The 23,874-nt window shown below is 33.9% G+C and overlaps 3 protein-coding genes across 3 annotated transcripts; all 3 read right to left on the bottom strand.

Annotated features, from left to right (window-relative positions):
- Nucleotides 1–6,953: 6,953 nt before the first annotated feature.
- Nucleotides 6,954–7,883, bottom strand: LOC121465375 (olfactory receptor 187-like). The gene has a single exon (XM_041678613.1). It carries the CDS (start codon nucleotides 7,881–7,883, stop codon nucleotides 6,954–6,956), a length of 930 nt encoding a protein of 309 aa, XP_041534547.1.
- A 6,648-nt stretch (nucleotides 7,884–14,531) lies between these two features.
- LOC121465351 (olfactory receptor 5AC1-like) lies at nucleotides 14,532–15,455 on the bottom strand. Its single transcript, XM_041678586.1, has one exon. It carries the CDS (start codon nucleotides 15,453–15,455, stop codon nucleotides 14,532–14,534), a length of 924 nt encoding a protein of 307 aa, XP_041534520.1.
- Nucleotides 15,456–22,947: 7,492 nt separating this feature from the next.
- On the bottom strand, nucleotides 22,948–23,874 carry LOC121465358 (olfactory receptor 5AC1-like). Its single transcript, XM_041678595.1, has one exon. The coding sequence runs from the start codon at nucleotides 23,872–23,874 to the stop codon at nucleotides 22,948–22,950; it is 927 nt and encodes a 308-aa protein (XP_041534529.1).

Here is a 23,874-nt window from a genome sequence, read left to right as displayed (position 1 = left end):
AATATTTCAAAAGTCATTATGGCAAGATCTTAAAAACCACCATTAAAGAAAACAATTCAAGATATTTTACTTACTTTTATTTAGTGATGATGTTAAAAATATTTCTAATCTTTTCCTCTTATTTTCATTTGTATCAAGCTTGTAGAAATCCAAAGCCACGTATAACATTGTAATAGAATAAAAACTATTCTTGAACATCTATGGAACACATGGTGGATATTATTGAACTTATTTCTCACTTAGACATATCTTGCAAGAAATCCTTGAGATACTTAAATTGTGTGGCGCTATCTAAATCATAAAAGAACACACCAGAGCAGGTGCAAAAAGGCAGTAATATGTGTAGCAATTCTTCTCACAGTGATTCATTCTGGAAGTTTAACTGTCCAAACTCAAAATATATAAGAATCAGATTATACCCCTGCAAGGTCTTTCTAGAAGAGGATTGGTTAGAGAACTGAAATTCCCATTTGGGCTAAATGTTCTCTAGAGAACTAGATAAGGCTGCTCTATTGGCCACCATAGATCTGAACCCCTGTGAAATGCCCAAATTAGTCCCAAAGAGTATCACATGGTTAAATATCATAAATTTCCAATGTTGGAAGAGAATTGAATATTAAATATTGAAAATCCATTTTAGAGACCCCACAATTTCTTCTCAAGGACCCAGACTGATAAAAGTGAGTCTCACTGAACTTCTCTCCATGCTTCTCCCCAGAGCACAAATCTAGTCTGGATCTCATTCAATGCCCCAGCCTAGTCTGGCCACTCCCTTCTGCACCCCAGAGTCTAGTGTGAACTTTTCCTACATGCCACCACTCCTAGGTCCCTTCTTATTACCAGTGTACTCATACAGCCATACATCCCACAATCTTCTTCAGTGTCTAACCTGGACCTACTCTATCTGCCACAACCCACAGGTAACTTTTCCATATCCAAATACTCTATCCAATCATATATCCAGCATCTTTTTCTATTGTCTATTCCAGATAAACTATTATGCCTGCCACCACACAAGAGATCAATTGTGTTTCTAATGGGATTCTCCTGTCATTTTTTTTAATGTAGGCACTTGGCATTATAAACTTGCTTCTCGGATGGATCTAGAAAAAAACATATTGAGTGAGGTAATTCAGACCCAGAAAGGAAAATAAAATATGTACTCACACATAAGTGGCTTTTAGACATATAGCAAATAAAAACCAGCCTACAATCGACAAACACAGAGAGAACCCCCAAGAGAGATATACATGGATCTAAATAGGAAGGAGAAACTGACCATATCTCCTAATATTGTAAATTGGGAGCATAAGGGTCACAGGGGTGGGTAGAAGAGGAGAGGGGAGGAAGGGACCGGAGTAGCTAAAAATGTATAGTGCAATATAAACAATTAAAAAACAAATTACCTTCATTGTGTCTCAAATATTTGAGTATGTGTTTATTTAATTTTCTTTCAATTCTAAAGGTTTTTAATTATTTCTTGATTTCTTTCTTGATCCATTTTTCATTGAATAGTCAGATTTTCAGTTTACATGATTTTGCACACATTTTATTATTCTTCATATCCAGTTTTAATCCATTTAGGTCAGACATGATGCAAGGTACTATTTCAATTATTTATATATGTTGAGACTTAGATTGTGTCCAAATTTGTGATCAATTTTACATAGTTTCATAAGCTTCTGAGGAGAAAGTATATCCCTTCCTGTTTGGATAAAATGTTCTGTAGCTATTTGTTAGGTCCATATGATTTCTGACATTGTTTGACTTTAAAATTTCCTCTGTCTAATTTTTGTCTGCATAGCTAACCTATTGACCAAAGTGAGATACTGAAACCTCACACTATCATGGTGAGAGGATCAGTATATCATTTAATTGAATTTGTGTTCCTTTTTAAAATTTAAGTGCTCTAGAATTAGTGCATAAATGTTTATGATTGAAATGTCCTAACAGTGGATTTTTCTCTTGATGAGTGAATAATGTACATCTTAATTTATTCTAATTAGTTTTGGTTTAAAATGTATTTCATCAAATGTTAAAGTTTCTGCTCCTGCTTGTTTCCTGGACCCATGATGATGAGGTGTGTGATTCTTGGATGCAGTAGAAATGTGGATCCTGCTTTTTCTTCTTTTCTTTTCTTTTCTTTTTTTTTCTGAATCTGAGTGTTTTATTTTATTTTTTTCTAATATTTTTTATTAAAAAATTCTGCCTCCCTTTTCCCTCCCCCTCCTCCCACTCCCCATCCCATCCCATCCCCCTCCCTCTCCAGTCCAAAGAGCAGTCAGGGTTCCCTGCCCTGTGGGACGTCAAAGGTCCTCCCCCCTCCAACCAGGTCTAGGAAGGTGAGCATCCAAACAGGCTAGGCTTCCACAAAGCCAGTACATGCAGTAGGATCAAAACCATTGGGAACTGGGGGGAGGGTGGGATGGGGTAAAGGGGAGATGGGGAGAGAAAAGTGAGAAGGGGAGGATGGGGAGAGCTTGGGGGAATGGGATGGTTGGGATAAAGGAAGGGTAGATATGGGAGCAGGGAAGTATATATCCTAGTTAAGGGAACCATTTTAGGGTTGAAAAGTCTTGACTCTAGAGGGGATCCCAAAGGTCCAGAGAGATGTCCCCAGCTAGGTCCTTAGGCAGCTGAGGAGAGAGAGCCTAAAATGGCCCGATCCTATAGCCATACTAATGAATATCTTGCATATCACCATAGAACCTTCATCTGGCGATGGATGGAGATAGAGACAGAGACCCACATTGGAGCACTGGACTGAGCTCCCAAGGTCCAAATGAGGAGCAGAAGGAGGGAGAACATGAGCAAGGAAGTCAGGACAGCGAGGGATGCACCCACCCACTGATACGGTGGGACTGATCTATTGGGAGCTCACCAAGGCCAGCTGGACTGGGACTGAAAAAGCATGGGATAAAACCGGACTCTCTCAACATGGCGGACAATGAGGGCTGCTGAGAAGCCAAGGAAAATGGCACTGGGTTTTGATCCTACTGCTTTTTCAACTAATCTGTCTGTGTCTTTTTATTGGGCAGTTGAGACCCTTTAGAGTTATCAATGAGTAATATTTATTAAATCCTACTACTTTAGTTTGAGCATATGAATTTTTCCCTCTCTTTTTCAATTTACTCATCTGGGATTATTCCTTTCTATTATATTCTCGGATGTAGTTCACCACTTCAGACTAAAGTTTTTCTTCTAGTTCATTTGTAGGACTAAATTGGAAACTAGAAATTGTTTAAATTTGGTTTTTGTCTTTCTCTCTGGATTGTGATTGATAGTTTTGTTGCATAAAGTAGTTGGGTGAGCAATTGTTTTCTGTCAGAGTTTATAGAACATCCATACAAGCCCTTGTGTCTTTTAGAGTCACCACTGAGAACTAAGGTATTATTCCAATAGCCTTGCCTTTATATATGATGTAATCTTTTTTCCTTGCTGCCTTCAATATCTGTTCTTTTTTACCATATATTTACCAATTTGATTATTATGTGTCATAGGAAATTCTTTTCTGCTTCTGTCTAGTGTTCTGTCTACTTCTTTTACCTTGCTAGGCACCTCCTTCTTCAAGTTAGAAAAACTTTCTTTAATAATTTTGTTAAAATTATTTTGCGTACCTTTGATTTGGGTTTCATTCCCTTCTACTATCCCTATTCTTATTTGTAGACTTGGTCTTTACAGAGTATAACAGATTACCTAGAAGTTTTGTGTCTCGATTGTTTGTTGTTATTGTTTGTTTGTTTGATTGATTGATTAGTTTAACATTTTCTTTGAATAGTCATTTCTTATACCTTGTCCTCAACACCTGAGGTTCTCTATTCCATGTCCTCTAATTTGTTGGTGAGGTTTACCTCTGGAATTTCTATTAGATTTTCTAAAATTTTCAATGCTGGTTTTATTTCAGTTGCACTTTCTTTAGTGATTCTACTTATACTTTTATATGTGGATATCTTTTCATTATTTCATTCAACTGTTTCTTTGTGTATACAGGGATTTACTCATATCTTCATTAAGGTCATTGAGCATATTAATAGTTTGAATTGTGAAGTCTTTCAGCTATAGTGCCTTTCTTAGGGCTTACTGTAATATGGTTACTTGGTTCTGGTGGAGGCATATTGTCTAATCTATTGACATTTGTATTTTTATTCTGGGATATAAGACTCTGATATGATGTTTGGGACATTTCTTCATGTTAATAACTGTTTTTTGCCTTTGTTGGGTGGGTGTTCTTTTCTTTGGGTTGTCCTTCATGTACCCTGGGCAAATGTTGTAGTGGTGAGGCAAACAGGCCTGCTTTTTGTCCCACATGGCTAGCTTAACACCCAAAATAACAACACACAAATTGTATTCATTAGTTCCAGCCTCTTATTGGCTAATTCTCACATCTTGCTTTAACCCATATTTAGTAATCTCTGTAGCACTACGAGGTGGTGGCTTACTGGGAAAGATCCTAACCTGCATCCATCTTGGAGAGGAGAGCTATGGCGTCTGCCTCATTGCCTTCTTCCCAGCATTCTGTTCAGTCTACTTCGCATATCTAAGCTGCTGTCCTATCAAAGGCCAAGGAAGTCTCTTTATTTGACCAATGAAAGTAACACATAGACAGAAGACCCACCTACATCAAAATGTGGTGGCTGCACTGCCCTTTTAGGATGTATTTTGGCAAGTAAGTAGGTAGTGTACTGGAGAAGGCTAGGAAGAAATACTGAGAAGACGGGAGAGAGCCAGCAAGAAACATTGAGATGGTCTGTGGCAGAACTAGAGGAAATGGGGTCTGTCCCAAAAATGTGAAGTCCTCAGAAAGTAGGAGTTAAGAGTGTGTAGGAAGAACAGGCAATTTTCTTTGTCCACTTGAATAGGACCTAGAGTAATAAGTAAACCATAATTTCTAGATGAATCTGTCAGGGGATTTCTTTGTTAAGTGTGTTGCATATTTGAATTGTTGGAATAAATAATTTATTATACCTCAAAATATATAGAGACATCATTATGTCAACTGAGTACCTCATTTGACTTATTGGCCTTCCCTTCCCAATTCCAGGCCTTCATATTCAGACTATGTAATACCATTGGATATAATCCTATCTAGACTTTGAGTTAAGCATGGGCTTTGCTTGTATCTATGAAGTGCATAGGAAATATGAATCTTATAAGTTAATTTTTATATGAAGTTCATATTCAAATTTGTAACCATGCAGCACTCATTTTATATTTGATATAATTCTCTTTTCTTTGATAAAAAGATAAATATAATTATATAATTGCAAATTAGTGTCTTCAAATAAATCTCACACATAATAAACATTAAAAATAAAGTAAAGACAATATATTTCAAGCAAATGGATGTCTTATACATAAATTATAAAAACTATAGACCAAAATTGATTCATTTGATAAATAATATTTTTATAATTAATATAAACTCCTCATGCTAGCTATACTTAAATAATACCTTGGATCTAGCTAACTATTGTCACTGTCAACACCATACCCAGAAAGTTAGCAAACACCTGCTTCAAATACTTTGACATAGATGCTACATTGAATACTGATCTAACTCACCAAGCATGGGAAAGTAAAAGCAGATGATATAAATCTTAATATTCTCCTATTCCAATTTAAATAATTAATGAAAATATGTGGAAACTTTACTTTGACTTGCACATATTTATTTTATATAGATTTTTTGAAAAACATTATTTTTGAGCAGTAATTTTCTAAGTGTGGTTCCAAACCAACTTTATTAACATTGCTGGATTAGAAACTATAAAAGTAGAGCAAGTTAGGTTGTGCTTTCACAAGCTTTTTTTTGACTTTTGTTTCCTATTAAACATTTAAAGACTCTTTTAAGAGAGTCAATCAGCAAATAAAATAAATCAATGATAGTCATTAAAGTCACTCTTGAATACGTGTTCGGCAGCAATCTGTGTTAATAGGGCATGATCCAAGCTGATTTTTATCCCTATGTGTCTGAGCTGCCATTCTCTTTCCAGTGATCAATTCCATGATCAAAAGAAGTTTGTGAAGGAAATTATTTATTTCAAAGTACAGGTTATAGTTCATCGTCAAGTGAAGCAAAGGCAGGTACTGAAGCCAAGACCATGGAGGGTACTGCTAATACTCCTCCTTTCCATAGCATCTCATTTTACTTTCTTATATAGCCCTTAATCATCTTTGTGTGGGAAGCATTGTCATATGAGTTGGATACTTCCACATCAATCATCAGTCAGGAAAATGTCCCCAAAGGCCAACCAGATAGTAGAAATCCTGCAAATGAGCCTTTCTCTTTCTAAGTGTCTCTGATTTCTTTTGAAAAATAAAACTACCTAGTACACAGTGATTGTTGATTTATTCCTAAATTGTAATGATTTTTCTTCCTTTTATAAAGAAGAAGATAATTTTGACAATAATTTAAAAAGTAGAATGAAAAAAAATGTGTGTAAATGTTCACAAAGAAAGAAAATCAATGAATCATTTTAAATAGCCAAGTTAATAAATTAGTAACATACTAGTAATAAATAAGATTCTTACTATATTATTAATATTTCAAGTTCCTAGTCATATGCTAGACACTCCTGTCTGTTATTGAAATACAAAACTCTATTTCAGCCCAGATAAATGTGATATGAGCTTCCAACCTGAAAAACAAATCACATTGAAGTATTTTTTCAAGGGCCTACTCTCCTATATCAGCTGAAGTCACAATGAAGAACATGAAAACCAGTTTGATGTGTTGTTACATTTATTTTATCATAATATAATACTTGATTATGTCTTTGCATGATTGAAAATACACAAAATATATTAGAGAGAAATATACCTTTACAGATTAATTCATTAAAATACTAGAACAGGTGCAATTAGAAAATACTTTAGACTATGAACAAAATACAACTATATTAAGACAAGTTTGTGATATTTTGATAAATAGACAACAGATAGTAACATGGAACCTAAACATTTCTCTTTAAGAATTTTGACAGTGAATCTTTGATTTGCTTGTTTCTCAGACTGTAGATAATTGGATTCATCACAGGGATTATGACAGTATAGAATACAGAGTCCATCATGTCTTCATCCTGCCCTTTTTGAGATGCAGGAAGCAGATACATGAAGAGAAGAGAGCCATAGTATAAAGACACAGATAAGAGATGGGCCCCACAGGTGGAAAAGGCTTTCTTTAGGCCTCTGGCAGATTTCTTTTTTAAGACTGTACACAGAACAAGTGTGTAAGAGCCTAAAATAGTTGAAATAGTAAATACTTGTATTGACCCAGAAAAAATAAAAACAATTAGGTAATTAAGAGAAGGGTCAGTACAGGAAATCTTTAGCAGTGGCATAACATCACAGTAAAAGTGATGTATTATGTTAGAATTACAGAAGGTTAATCTGAATAACATGCCTTCATGAACTGAAGCATGAAGGATTCCAGTTACAAAGGTCAAGACCAGCAGACGTACACACAGTCTGTTTGTCATGATCACTGGGTAGAGTAAAGGCTTGCATATGGCTGCATAACGATCATAGGCCATTGCTGCCAAAAGAAAACATTCCATGGTTGCACACATTACAAATGAAAAAAACTGTATCATGCATTCAGAAAGAGAGATCAGTTTGCTCTTAGCTATGAAGGTGAGAAGCATTTTTGGTGTCACGGTGGATGATAACCAAGTATCCACAAGGGCTAAACTCCCAAGAAATAAATACATGGGGATATGAAGGCCAGGGTCATTCCAGATGAGAGCAATCAGACCAAGGTTCCCCACAATGGTGATGAGATAGATCACCAGGAACAGCAGGAAGAGGGGGATTTTCCACTGTGGTAGATGAGTGAGTCCTGTGAGAACAAACTGTGTCAGCAATGTTGCATTCCCTGTTCCCATGTCCTCACTGGATGTCCCTGCAAAAAGGCAGCAAATTTCAAATAGTATTCACTAAAGACTTGTTAAGTAAATTTTTCTAATGGATTTGAAATACAGCCAAATATTTGTCAGAATGGCCTTTAAATTTTGTTCAGTTTCAATATAATAAATGGAAATTATTCCTAAAATTTAAGAAATAATTTCAATTCATTAATATAAATTTTAACATGTGATTTTTTAAAAAGATTTAACAATACCATGATACTTCTAAAAATTTATGAAATTTGTGGAAGATCCATTGGTTGGGTAGGAAAATTCAGTGCCTGCATCATAGACTTACTGCCATTGCAAAGATTATAAATTATTAAATTTATTGTAAATTATTGCAGAAATTATTAATTATAAAGTATGCTAAATTTTATGATTCCAGTCAATTAGCATTTATTTCCTCGATGAAATAAATACATAATTGATAATGGCAGGAGGAAGTATCTCAAAATTAATTTTAGTTAATCATATAGTAACAACAAAGTGGGGTTCTGGGAGGGGAAAGAGATTCAATAGTATAGGGAGCTCCTTATTCTGTACAGAAGCTTCCAAAGCAGATTTTATATCAGAGCTGTCTGTGAACATATATTCAAAAATAAATTGGGAGAACTGCAGGCAGGTTGTAAAGTAAATGAAAAAAAATTAAATAAATAAAATAGAATAAATTTATAAAATGCCTGATTCCCTTTATGGCCTTTGAAAGCTGACTTTGCACTGCATTGACCATAGTGCTGGCTAGATTTTGTTCTCAGAATATGACTAGGCAATCCTTCCCAGTTTGATTACAGGCCTAAGGGTGGCCAGGACAGACAAAGGCCATATTGCCCCTATCAAGTTCCCCTTAATCAAATTTTTTCATACTAAGCCATGTTACCTCCAAAGAAAAAATATATTGAGAGATATAACTACAGATATTCAGTAATTTATAAACATTTCTCTATTGTTTACATCTTCTACGGATGATTTTTAAATGCAATTGAAGTTAACCAGTATGTGTAAATGGACATTGGAAGATATTATGAGGACAAGCAGATAAAATGGAAATGATTCATAATATAGAGCCCATACTATGCATTGTTTTAAGTCATAAATTGGATGTTTAATAAAATAGAAATAAAATACTTTGGTAACTGTCTAGAAGGTCTTTTAGAATGTAGCTTGAGAATTTAGGTGCTCTGCTCTGCTGTTGTCACAAAGCAAACAGGAGACGTTAGCGTAGTTTGTGGGATTATATGTGACTGCCTGAATCCCTTTCTGCCCGGTGGCAGAGGCCAAAATAAATGATCTGGTTGAAGGAGTGACTAGAGATTTCCAAGTGTTGAAAATTAAGAAATTTATAATGGCTTAGGTGAAAGCACCTTACTGCATACCACAGGACTTATATAAAAGAACAATGGTATTAATGAGAAGTAAAGAGCCATGCAGAGAGGAAATAGTATGAACAATGAGAAATGATGTGGAATATTGTAGAAGGTATGGAACAGAATTAACATTTGTTCAGTGATTCAAGACTTACAGTAAGAAGAGCTTTACAAGGGATAGACAGTGGCTGGAGAGAAAAGGAAATTATAGAAAGACTAGAAAAGACCATTTTGGTAGGAGAAAGAATGAAATGAAGAAAAATAAGTGTACAATAAAGGTATAGAGGGATAGCTGTGGAAAGGGAAGACAAAGAATAGACAGGATGTAATAGAAGTCTGAAAATTAGAAGAAGCTGCAAGTTTCAAAGACTTGGGATTAATGTTTGTCTTAGCCTTGGTGTTTATTTGCCACAGCTAATACTGAAATTTTTAATGAAGGTCACCATCACATGACTCTATTGTATACAAAGGAACTTACAAAAACTAAACAGAAAGCACCAAAGCTACACAGAGTAACACTGTCTCGAAAAAAAACAAATAAACAACAAAACAAACAAATGAACTAAAAATAAAGAAAAGCAATAGCTTAATTTTTAAAAACATGTCCTGGAACTAAACAGAGTTCTCAAAAGGAACACAAATGGCCTAAAAACACTTTTTAAAGTGTTTAAAGTTCTTAGTTATGAGGAAAATGAAAATCAATACTAACTTGAGATTTTTATCTTACTACAGTCAAAATAGCTAAAATTAATTAAACAAGTAACAGCATAGACTGACCGTACTTCAGAAGAGAGGAGTGCTTATTCATTGCTGCTGGGACTGCAAACTAGTACTGCCACTATAGAAATTATGGAATTATGTATGATGCTTCCTCATAAAACGAAAATAGATCTACCTCAAGAACCAGCAATACCACTCTTAGAATATACACAAAGAGTCCTATATCTTACTACAGAGGTACTGCTTGTTTTTGTTTTATACAAGTGAAAATTTATTTTCCTATAGAATATATATTTGTAAAACATAAATATTAAAATTTCCCTCATTCTGTTTGTGTGACATGCATAAATACACATATAGTCATTGTCTAAGATTTCTTCCTTTGTTATATGCTGATTTTCATTATAATTTAATGAAGTAAAAAAACATTTTCCTAGAAATCTTATAATATTTCAACTTGAACATTTATTAAAACACCCACTCACTTCACCAATATTTTTTTCTATTGTTTTGTTTTAACAGAATAAAATTTATTAGACCGACTCCTATATACTGATGATAAACATGGTACCAAAATTAGTAAATTTTAGGTAAATTCATACTTCTCCTTCTATAGATGTTCAATCATAGAAAAAATTCAAATTCTCAAATAGGTCAGCATATGGGACATAATTAAATCATAAATGTAAGAAAACTTAGTGAGAATAATTTTTTGCATGTTTCCTATATTTATCTCTCTGTATGTGAACAAGAATATATAAAAATAATACTCCATGAAACATATTCCGTACATCTTCTCTGTTATATATTTATTCACATATAATATAAAGTTTTACATATTACCTTAAGAAATTTTTGGAGATAAAATATTACATAAGGGAGTGAACACTTTCATTACTCACCTTTAAAGACTTAGTCAGAATATGTGACTAAACAGAAAACAGTTCATCTTTGTACTGGAAGTCATCAGAATCACTGCTTATACAGCAATCATTACATGGATCTTTAAACTGAATTTTAAATTAACACTCTAATCCATGAAAATTTAAAAGTCAATAGTTAGTTTAAAAATTAAAAGTATCATTTAAGAAAACAATTTAACATACTTTGATTATTCATATTCAGTCATGAAATTCATATACATACATATATGTATATTTTGTTGTTGCAGCTACCTTCATATATACCAAGGTGTGTAGGTATTCAAAGTCAAATATAAAATTATTATAAAAGAAGCAGCATTTTTAGTTCTCTAGGGAAGGTACAGTGCATGTTATAGAACTCTTTTCTAACCATATCTCAAAAGACAGTTCTATTATCTTTGGGAGCACTGTGCTTTCCAAAGCAGAACACAGTGGAACTGGAAGGCAGCACCATAGATAGAAATTCTTCCCCTGGTGACACATTTAAAAGTTTCATTTCCCAAGCCCATTTCTAAAGCCAACTTTAGTTACATGAATTTCCTTTCAATAAAGAACCTACCAATTGCATCACTGTGTGATTTTTACAGAGAGTAAAGGGCTAAGAGAACAGAAATTCCCAAAAGCTGAGGGTTCTCTGGAGGACCAAGTGAGGCTGCTCTACTGGGCACTGTGGGTTTGGACGCCTACAAGAAGTCCAAATTGGTCCCTCAGGGCATCACACACTTTATACTAATAAATATCCAATGCAGTAAGGTTTAGAATTTTAATTCCAAAAATTCCACTTTATGCTATTGTTTCTCCTCAGAGATGGCAATATTGACAAGTTTAGACAAACTGTACAGATGATATTCCATCCTCTGAAGGCTTTGACTAGGATGGTTTTGTGAAGGTTAACCAAAATATGACTTACGGCTAGAGAACTAAATGCCAGCTGCTTAAACTATGGAGTTTGATCCCATGTGGAATAATGTCACAGTGCCAACTCTGAATCACAACAACCCAAAATTGTTTTTTCAAATTCAAATAAGTAGTGAGCCTGAGGTAATTGTGGCAGTGATTGCAAAGTTGCCGTGGGACAAGTCTTGGTACTGAACTAAGTAGAACTACAGACAACTAACGCAAGTGGGAGAAGTTGTCTTCCCCGGGGAAGCAGGCATTTACTGGTTACCCAACAACAGTCATCCCTAAGAGCACACACTGAAGTAGCATTATGCAGACAGAGCAGGTTGTGCTTATGTACTTGGGACTATATATACAGAAACAATTTAAAAGGGGCCATAGATTTGAAAGAGAGGAAAATGGTGTATATGGAAGACTTTGAAGGGAAGAAATGAAAGGGAGCAATGATGTAATTATATTATTATAATTATATTATAAAGTCAAAAAGTAGAAGAAGTAATTGTTCTTAAAAGTACACATTAATCATGACAAGCAAAACCAATGAAGTCATTGTTGAACAGCTTCATTCAGAGTCCAGACTATTTATGAATTGTGCTGTTGTTGGGGCTCATGCAAAGTTTTTTTTCTCTTAGAGAAACAATGGTATAGTTGATGAAAGATTTTTAATTTTTTCTTAACATCATTCCTCATCGCATCAGAGATCTGAAATGGAAAAAGTTAAGTTCTAATACATATTTTCTTCAGATATCTATCTTGCATTTGCAAGACTGTTTGATTTGCTTCCATTTGTTAGTAAAGCTGTATTTCATAAAATATAGGCTATAAAGTCAAAGACTACAATTAGTCAGTAGAACAATACTCATGAACATTTCCATTCAGCAGTCATCTCAGGTGAATTCCTTCTTGTCTTGCAATAATGGCTGTTTTGTGTTGAGGTTATAAGCATCTAATGTCACTTCCTTCAATTTGAAGAAACTGTTAGCGTTTTCCATCAAAGGCAGTCTAATGTGAGGGAGGGAACTTTATTACAAATAAGCCTTGCAAAATTAACATGTAAAATGTGTGACTATAGAGACAAGATTATACAAATATATAAAATACACTTGAAGAAATAAATTTATTCATGAGTTTATAAATAATTTAAAGTATTTAGGCCAATACTTTTAAAGGATCAAAAGTAAAAGGTAGAAAAAATGATTTAGCTAAGAATAAAGATAAACTTCTAAAGGAAATGTTTACTTTAATATTTGTAAAATAAATCTCATAGGCTATATAATATTGTAAAAGTTTCCTACAAGTACAGATCAAAATAAACGACAATAAAACCAAATATTATCATAGACAATATTTTTAGAAGAAATTTTGTTCTTTTGCTATTTGGAAACTTAAAATAGAGACTCTGAAGGCTATAATAAAGAAATCATACTACTCTGAAAATGTATTTTATCAAGAGATTTGTAATAGATGCTATTTTTCACACCTAAATATTTAGCCAAAAATATGGGAAACTTCTTGGAATTATTGAATCAACAATTCCTAAATTGCTTTTTATTTATTCACAAAGAACTTATTTTTTCATCAACTATGAAACTTTAGTTCTCCTTTTTTATGATCATTTTCTTTTGCAAATGTTTGCAAAGGAGCCACATTGAATGAGGAATATAACTATATTCTTCATTGTTGATTCATCCAATTCTATGTAATAAATATAAAGTAAAAAATTGTGAGAATAAATTCTTAACCAGTTTGAGAATTGAGGGAGAATTTATTGCTATAGATTTTCATTCTTATCTTCCTAGTAAATTTCACATAACTGATATACTTTCCTTACCTTCCAATCAATTATTGTAACAGTGGAAATGGTGACCACAAGACCAATTTTTGACATTTCTTTTACTATACCAAAACATTCTAATATTATAAATTCCTGAATACCTCAAAACTTGAAATATTAATAAAAATATATGAGTTAGAAGCATGAGCAATGATTTGTTTTAATACTTTATCATTTTAAACTTATTCCAATTTTCAATTATCTTCCTAAAATCCCCCAACATTGTTCTGAACTCTTTATTATTTCTTAAATGTTTGTCCTGAAATTCTAAATTTCTTAGGGAATATACTCTACCAAGAGATGGAGACTCATTTTCACCACTCTGCACATGTCAAAAATGTAAAAAGCCACACTGACTTTTTGGTCAAGGAGAGTGGGGTGAGATGATTCAACCATGTTCTTGCCTCAACTGAAATTATCTTTTCTTAATAATTTTGTACTGTTTCTAAGTAGTATTTCCAATTATTCCTTATCAATTTGGAATTCCCTAAGAGTACTTAAGCCAGACAGTGCCCATCTTTACAAGCACTCAGGGAGGCAGAGGTAGGCAGATCTCTGTGAGTTTGAGGCAAGCCTAGTCTATAGAATGCATTCCAGGACAGCCAGGGGTACACAGAGAAACCCTGTCTTGCAAAACCAAAAAGAGAAAGATAGTCTGCAGAAGCTAAATGCTCAGATGCAAAAGCAAGTAGTGTTTGTGAATGCTGTAACTGTGGGTTACATTGCCAAAGTTCACTGGGAAGTGTAATGAGAAACTCATTTCCTTCACAGGGAGCTCAGGAGAATCTGGTGACCTGGCAGAACACATTCTAATCCATCTTTCTACTGATTGCTCTGCCCTTTTCAGAAGGAAGAAATGCTCTAAAAATTATCTCGCTACTATTTATTTCTTCATTTTTCTTCTCAAGGCAGTTATTACCTCTTTGTTCCTCAGACTGTATATAAAAGGATTTAGAAAGGGAATTATTATTGTGTAAAACAAAGAATACATTTTGTCATTATTTTCACTTGACCCCGACCCAGGACGCACATACATGAGGAAGAGAGTGCCATAAAACAAAGACACAGAGAGCAGGTGGGAACTGCAGGTAGAGAAGGCTTTGCTTCTGCCTTTCTCAGACTTTGTTTTCAAGATAGCAAAAAGAACATAAAAGTATGAAATTATAATAGTCATAAAAGTAAAACCTTGTATAAAAGCTGAAAATATTAAAACCAGAAGGACATTAATTGTAGGATCAGTGCAGGAAATTTTGAATAGTTGCAAAATTTCACAGTAGAAATAATGTATGATATTGGATTTGCAGAAATTCAATCTCACTAACAAACTCACATGAATTGCTGAGTGCAGAAAACCAACAACATATGAAACATTTATAAATTGCATACAGAGGCTATTTGACATCATTACTGGATAAAGCAAAGGATTACATATAGCCACATATCTGTCATAGGCCATTGCCGACAGAAGAAAACATTCTGTGGTTGCACTGGATCCAAAGAAATAAAACTGGGTGAAACACTCAACCAAGAATATTTTATGATCCTTAGATAAAAAATTGACAAGCATCTTGGGGGTCACAGAGGATGAAGCACATGCATCAGCAAAAGCTAAACTTCCCAGGAAAAAGTACATGGGAATATGAAGGTGAGGGTCCTTCCAGATGAGAGCAATCAGTCCAAGGTTGCCCACCACAGTGATGAGGTAGATGATGAGGAACACCAGGAAGAGAGGAACTTGCAGCCTGGGCTGATCTGTGAGCCCTATCAGGACAAGCTCAGTCACAAGAGTCTGGTTTCCTACTGTCATGTCTGCCCTGGACAATCACTGGAATGAAATAACAAGTAAGGAACAGTCAAAGAAATGACATAACTATCATGACTTGTGCTACTGACGTATTCCTAAAGGGAGCTTCTTGGTTCATTTGTGTGTACCTCTTTTCTATATTTGTTAACTTTCAAAAATTCATAATCTATTATTAAGTTAAAATATATATTAGCATCATGTCTTTTTCTTCCTCTTCATTCCTCCAGTGTATCTCTTTTTACTCTCTCTAGTCCTCAGACTCTCTTTCTTTTTTGTTTATATTTTTATTTATTTATATTTATATATCACATATATTCCTAAATATATAAGCACAATATTTTAGTCCATATAGTGTCTACTTTTATACACAAAGTATATCCTCAAAATAACTCACTTCATATAGATTATTTGTTTTCAGTATAACAGGTTTTAAGAATTGTGTTATTGTCTATATTTACAATTCAAACATAGAAACGGATTTGAAGATTTTTGTAATTTCAATAATGTAACATTCTATTAATTTCTATATTTTCTGTCGCTTTATAAATATAAATATAATATAAGTATAAATATAAAATTTACTATTTCCATGAAATAAAGATTTTATTTATGACTAATAAAGAGTATCTGAAGGAACTTGGTTTTCTTAATTTTTTCTTTTCAATATAAGGTCTTACTATATAGTCTTTGATGGCCTGAAACTTGCTTTGTAGAATAAATCAACCTTGAATACACAGTGATCCTCCTGCTTCTGTCACCCGAATGCTGGGTTTGCTAATACATGCTTTTATTTTCTGCTTAATATTTTTGAAAAGGAAAAAGTTCTTGGAAGGATGTATGTGCCTTGTTGTGTTTTTTCCACACTTGCCAAATTCCTTAATTATAGGATCATATTTACAATGCTTAAGAAACATGAAAATATTGTATAATGAAAAAAATTGTATAAAACAGGGATTATACAATTTTAAAATATAACTAAACACTACCTTTCTAGAAGTTAAAAATCTCCATAAGTAACCAATTGTGAAATGTCAGGTTATTTTCACTAAAAATCCATGAAGAATGAATGAGCTTCAAAATTCTTACCTGTATATCGTACTAAAAGAACCATTAAATGAACAAGCCCAACAATGCTTATATTATTTCCTTTATTTTAGCAGACTGTAAAATAATCACAGCATTTTCCTATTCTCTTTTCTCCATATAACTCCTCCCAGAAACCCCTCCTTGCTCTCTTTCAAGCTCATGGCCTATTTTTCATTAATTTTAAAATGATTTTAAGTTGAGAACTTTCTTATTCTAAATATAAATTAAGTAATATTTGAGCATGAGATTGTACTTCAGTTAGAAAAACATTCAAAACTTACATTCCACCTACTAGAGTAAGAATATCCTTATTATCAGGTACGAATCTTGCAAATAATACTGTTGTATAAAGTTTTCTCTTCATAAATTTTAGTCTTTGATACACAAGATGTATAAGGATCCTATTGTTATATTTGTTAACCACCAATAGTCCCATTATAAATGAAATCAAAGTTTTTATCACACACACACACACACACACAGAGAGAGAGAGAGAGAGAGAGAGAGAGAGAGAGAGAAACACACAGAGACAAACATATGCTAAAGTCAAAACTTACTCAATTTAAAAGCAAAAATAAATAATATTTGAGCCTCATAGAGAAAAATTTACACACAATTTGAAAGTGTTGAAGCTTACTTTCTCTTACTGGAAGTTTATATCCCTCCTTTCTGAAAATTTTGTTACCTTCAGGAACAATAAAATGTCTATTGCTTGTGTTTATGTGGGTAATTACTTGCACTAGTATATATTTGGGGTGCTGATTTTCTTTAAGATTATTTAGTACTTAAATCTTGACTTTGTTATCTGCAGACACATTGCAAAGCAATAACAGAATTCTGCAAAAGAAATTTTCACTCTCACCTAAATCCTTTAAAGCAATAGAAAATGGAACACTGCTAGTTTTCAGGAAGAAACACAAAAAGTATAGGAAGAAGCAATATATTTGTGTGGACATTCCAGACCAGGAGACATAGCAATTGTTATTCCTATATCAAAATGGTTCTTTTAAACACTTCAAAATTCCCTGTATACATCCCAGAGATCCTCAGGAGAATGAAGTCAAGGTTGTTCTGGGCATAGTGAAATAATCAACAAATTATCCACGTAACTAGTTCCACTGTGTGTCCTGCAGCAGCCTGTTTATAAAATATCAGGGAATAAGGTTTAGAGAGAGATTCCTCTTTTTTTACCCAGTTTTTCTGATCTTTTTATTTCATCATTTTATTGAAAGTAATTTTTTTTCATACTTTTTGACTATGATCCCCTATTCCTTCCAGTTTTTGTCTACCTCTCTTCCCATTCATATCCACATCTTTTCTGTTTTTTTTCCTTAGAAAACTAACAAGCATTTAAGGACTAATAATAAAATAAAATAAAACAAAGACAATTTGAAATGAAATAAAACAAACCAACAGATGAAAAAGAACTAATGAGCAACCACAAAGAGCATATGAGTACAGAGGCACACTTCATTTCAATACACAGGAATCCCTTAAATCAAAATTGACATGCAAAAATCCGAAGCCTTCGGGACACAAATGGAAAATGGACTGAGAAAAAAGTCACGGAAATAACAACTTTCACAATGTACTAAAAAACGTATTGGGGTAACTTTAACCAAGCAAGTAAAAAACTTATTTTTTATAACTTAATTAACACAGTGATTTCTGCTTAGAAATACCAAATGTGCCATACACTTCACATATTTGTTGATTATATCCCCAACTTGGACTTCCTATCTCAGGGGACAAAAGTACTCAAAACAAACAGAAAAATATCCTCGAACCTTTGCCTCAATACCTTCATTTCCACCACTGTCAAGTTTCCGATTTTATTAATGTATAATAAAAATAAGTTTTTCTCTGTCTCTTTAATTGATCTAAAAATTCTAGAGGCTGTTCCTTGGAAGTAGAAAATACTGGGAGAGAAGAGAAACAAACACATGTTTGTTTCCAGCTGATCAGCACTGAAATAATCACACAGAAACTATACTAGCTCCAATACTCTGTGGCCAATAGCTTAATAATATTTCTGGCTAACTCATATCTTAAATTAATCCATCTCCTTTAATCTGTGTATCACCATGAGGCTGTGGCTTAGCGGGTAAAATTCCAGCATCTGTTTCTGGTAGGGTTACATGGCTTCTCTCTGACTCAACCTTCTTTCTCCCAACATTCAGTTTAGTTTTTTCCCGCCTACCTATATTTTGCCCTGCACAGCCCTAAGACAGTTTCTTTATTAAACAATGGTATTCAGAGAATACAGAGGTGAATCACACATCAGAAGAAGATGGTGTAAGATATGCAACAATGGTCTACTAGAATTTCCAGGGGATAAATTGAGGAAAAATGAATGACGAATATCAGAAGAGGTGTATGATGGCTGCCATCTTTACTTTCAATAGTAAAGTAAAATAGGACACTTTGTGTAGCAGAATAGGAAAGTAGTCTTTCCAGATATTATCCATGAATCATGAATCTGAGCTGGAAGGGTTTGTAAATTCTGCTTGAGTTTAGTGAAAAGCAAGCTTTCATGCATGATGTCTATGGAAGGGATCTGTTGTTGCTAAGACTAATTAGTTCATAGTGGAAAGGCTGAAAGGAAACTGAGACTCTTCAAATACAGTGAGAACAACTTAGATGTTTTTTTCAAATGATGAATGGATAATAACAATATGGTACACATACACAATGAGTTCTACTCAGCTGAGAAGAACAACGAGATCCTGAAACTCGCGGGGAAAGTAATGAAATTGGAAAATATTGTAGTGAGTGAGGCAATGCAAAACATGTTCTCTCTTTGCAGATCTTAGCTCAGAGGCTTTATATTTGAGTATTTATCCTGATAACTACAGAAGCCAGGAACATAAAGGGAGACCATGGGGAAAGAGGGAAAACAGAAAAATTCTAGAAAAGAGGATAATGTGACACAGGAGCTATGAAGGGGAAATAAAAAAAAAAGGAGAGAAATTACAACTTTGGAAAGGAGAATGAGGTTAATACAGAGGGAGAGAGAGAAAGAAGAGATAACTAACCCTTTGAGTACTTAAAAAGGCTATGGGGAAAGTTTAAATGGACATTACATGGGGCCATAATGGTTCTTTCAAGAGCCATAGACTTTCTAATGGAAGATCCAGTTTAAGGCTTAAACTCCCTTTCAGTTGTTGAGGGGAAGGTATCAAAGAGATTCACCAAACAATATGCACTATTGCTATTGTCCTTTATTGCATCCCAGAACTTAAAGATAAGACCCCATTGCTAAAATAAATCATGCTTTAAATACAAGGAATCCATATGAAAGTGATCTGCAAGACTCCTACCTAAGACCAAATGAACACAGGACCTGAACCTAAAGGTACCATGCAAGTTGCCAGGGGAGAAAAAAGATCAATAATCCTACCCAAATTTAAAAGGTACAAACCATGTCCAACCAGGAAGATGCCCACAGAGGCAAGGTAGCATTAGTGTTATTTTTAGGGTAAACAATGTTTGTGTAAATAAATATAAATAAGGCCCACTCAGGATGGAACTTCTGCCCAGTACTGCAAACTTAGCCCACAACCTGTGGCAGTAGACATCAGAGGTCCTAGGTGGGAACCAACTATTGCAACTTTCCTATAGCAATATAATTTCAAACTGTATTCTTAATTCTTATTTGTATAATCACAAATAGGTATTACTCTTACCCCTCAGCAATGAAACATCTTTCTTCAGCAGGTGGAAGCTACTAAGTTCAACAACCATTCTTTTGTAAAGTTAAGCCCACTAATAGGTTATCCAATCACAAATGGCCAACTATAAACCCATATATAAGAAAAATAAATAAATAGGTTCAAGTGTGTGTGTGTTTTGTGTGTGTATGTGTGTATACATGCTGTAATTATAATCATATAAAAGTTCATAAAAATGAGTGAAATTTGTAGGGACACAGGAGGAGGAGGGGAGAAAGTTAGGGTGGAAATGATATAAATATATTACTTGCCTATGAAATTATCAAAGACTAAATTTAAAGTTAAAGAGATAGGCAGTGGGCGCTCTCACATTCATTGTGTGTGAGACTACACAAGGACATAGTATTGCATTATTTTTTAATAATTTTATTATTATTAAAATTATGTTTATTTCTCAATTTTCAGAGTATCTTCCTGAATAATGGTTCATTTATGTTAGATGATTATCCAATTTGCTTATAATACAATACAGCATAATTAATTCACTGACTGTCCTTTCATCTCTTGTGCCTATACTCTAGATATCTATAGCAATATTTGAATCTATCATCTAACTTTCATTGATAACCCCCACAATTTGCCATAATAGCCCCAACTACAAGTCAAGCCACAATTACATGTGAATAATTAAGCTTTTCTCTTGAAGTAATATGGTATCTGATTATTTTTGTTAAAAGAATTATGACATAATTATACCTGTAAATTTCAAAAAGAATTACTTTTTGTGTGTGAATGAGTATTTACCTACATAATTGTATGTGTGCTGTGTGTGTGCTGAGTATTTACCTGCATGATTGTATATGTACCATGTGCATGCTTGGTGCAGATGGGAGTCAGAACAAGATCTGTGATCTCCTGGAGTGACAGGATGTTGGGAGTTGTACAGTGGACGTAGAGAACTGAACCTGGGTATTCTGTAAAAGTAACAAGTGCTTTTAAAAACATAGTTAATTCGTATAATTTCAGGGATGGTAAAAACTTTTTGAACTGGTTGGTGGTGGCACATGCCTTAGCGGAGTCTACAGATGGAGTTCCAGGACAGTCAGGACTACATAGAGAAACAAAAACTGCAGAGAGAGAGAGGAATTTGGTAACATAGATTTTAAGTTGATACTCCAACTAAAATATGTTAAAGCATAGATAAAAAGAAAGTTTAGGAAACAGATTGCAATGTTAGGAAAATAATACAACATTTTAAATTAGATGTACATACAAATGACTTTTCTTTTGATTTTTCAAGACAGGGTTCCTCTGTACAGCCCTAGTTGTCCTAGAAAATTACTCTGGACCAGGCTGGCCTTGAATTCGGAGAGCTGCCTGCCTCTGACTCTTGAAACCTGGGATTAAACTAATGTACCACCATGTCTGTATACAAATAATTTTAAAAAGAATTTAGTTATGTAGTATATTTTTAAAGGACTTTTGTCACAGAGAAAATAAGGGTATTTATTTTAGGACAAGATACAAAAGTTGACTTTTTTTCCCAATAATGTGCATTTTGATTATGGTTAAGTAATTAAATACAGGCATCATACAGTTAACATCTTTATAGAAAACATTCAGTATTGTTGTTGCCATTGACATGCAGATAAGCTGCTTCCAACTAGTCGAACAAGGCATATCTGTTAGTAGTCCAACAATTTAAAGCTAATTCTTTTGATATGATTATTTTTCATAAATAAATATATTGAAAGAATATAATTACTATTTTTAAAAAATAATGAATTACATATGTCTACAAAATAACAGTCATCTAAACTAAAATATACAATTGTGTAGTATATTATCAATTAATTTACCTCTGATGTGTGCCTGAAATCATTATCTATAGTTGAGAATTCATTAGCACAACTTTGTATTTATTTAATTTTAGGTGCCAGACAACCTTGTAAATTCCACTTTCAACTCTTACTAAAATTGAAAACAACAGTAATGTAAATACCACAAAACTTTATGAAATTGCTTTTCACTGCACTAAATTTTATAAATTATTATAAATATTATAAATTATTGAACATTATTTACTATCATTGATAAAATGGTATCCTGGGCTCTAAATATAGACATGACAAATTTTGAACATTTTAAGTTATGGCTACTCCATTTTTCTTCCTATATCCATTGATACCATCTTTAAATTCAATTGCATTTTCTTTTTTCTGATATTCAATAGTACATTTCTTCTCAAGAATGCATTCCCTCATGAAATAATTTTGCTATGATTTTAACAGTGTTGTTTAGTGTAGTAAATGATTAAAAACCTTATTAAAGAGGAGTAAATTTTTCCTTCCTGAAAACTGCCAATTATATTTGCCAAAGATGATTAGAGTTATGTCTCAGCAATTGTGTCTCAGGATGTCCTAGTAAAACTACAAATTCACATCTGAAAATTTGGAAATGACAAAGAAAATAATTAACATGAAAATCTAAAAACTCAAATAAAATAGAGGATATTATTTCTAGACAAGGTGTTTATGATTTGTGCTACCACAGCTTCACTGACCATTATGAAAGAAACCGGGGTTTTTGACCCAAAATTTAAAGCTAGTTGTCCCCAGCAGAGGACACTGACCCTCCAGGAGAAGGACAGAGTTCTAGTCAGTACATAGGAGCTCTTTTCTTCTCTGTTGATTTTGTCATCTTATTTTTCACATAATGTGAGGGAGAAATGTCATAAATTAGTATTTCCTTACTACTCTTCTAAAGGCACCTATAACCTCTTTGTTTCTGAGGCTGTAAACAAATGGATTGAGCAGGGGAATTATTACTGTATAAAATAAAGAAAGCATCTTCTCTTTATCTCCAACTGGTCCAGACCCAGGGCAAACATAGATGAGAAAAAGAGTTCCATAGAATAAAGAAACAGAGAGCAGGTGGGCACTGCAGGTAGAGAAGGCTTTGCTTCTGCCCTTCTCAGACTTCTTTCTCAGGATGGCAAAGAGGACACGGACATATGAGACCATGATGGTTACAAAGGTGAAGGCTTGTATAGAAATTGAAAATACTAAAAGCACGAACATGTTAATTGAAGGATCAATGCAAGAAATGCTGAAAAGTTGTAAAATTTCACAATAGTAATATTGTATAATGTTGGATCTGCAGAAAGTCAGTCGAAGTAACAAACCCACATGAATTGCCAGGTGCAGAACACCAAGTAAGTATATCACAGCTATAAACTGAGTACAGAGTCTATTCGACATCAGCACTGGATAAAGCAAGGGCTTGCATATGGCTACATAGCGGTCATAGGCCATCACAGACAGAAGAAAACATTCTGTAGTTGCACTGGAACCCATAAAGTAAAACTGAGCAAAGCACTCAACAAGGGATATCGCATGATTTGTAGATAAAAAGTTGATAAGCATTTTGGGGGTCACAGAAGATGACGTGCATGAGTCGGCAAAGGCTAAGCTGCTGAGGAATAAGTACATAGGGGTGTGAAGGTGACGGTCCTTCGAAATGAGAGCAATCAGTCCGAGATTGCCCACCATGGTGACAAGGTAGATGATGAGGAACAGTAGGAACAGGGCAGCCTTTAGCGTGGGCTGATCTGTGAGTCCCATGAGGATAAACTCCGTCACCAGAGTGTGGTTTTCTTCTGTCAT

Source organism: Microtus oregoni, unplaced genomic scaffold (genome assembly GCF_018167655.1).
Source record: "Microtus oregoni isolate MIOR12 unplaced genomic scaffold, Mior012 000030F_ref0000283, whole genome shotgun sequence".
Taxonomy (NCBI): domain Eukaryota; kingdom Metazoa; phylum Chordata; class Mammalia; order Rodentia; family Cricetidae; genus Microtus; species Microtus oregoni.
This window is presented reverse-complemented; position numbering and strand designations above follow the sequence as displayed.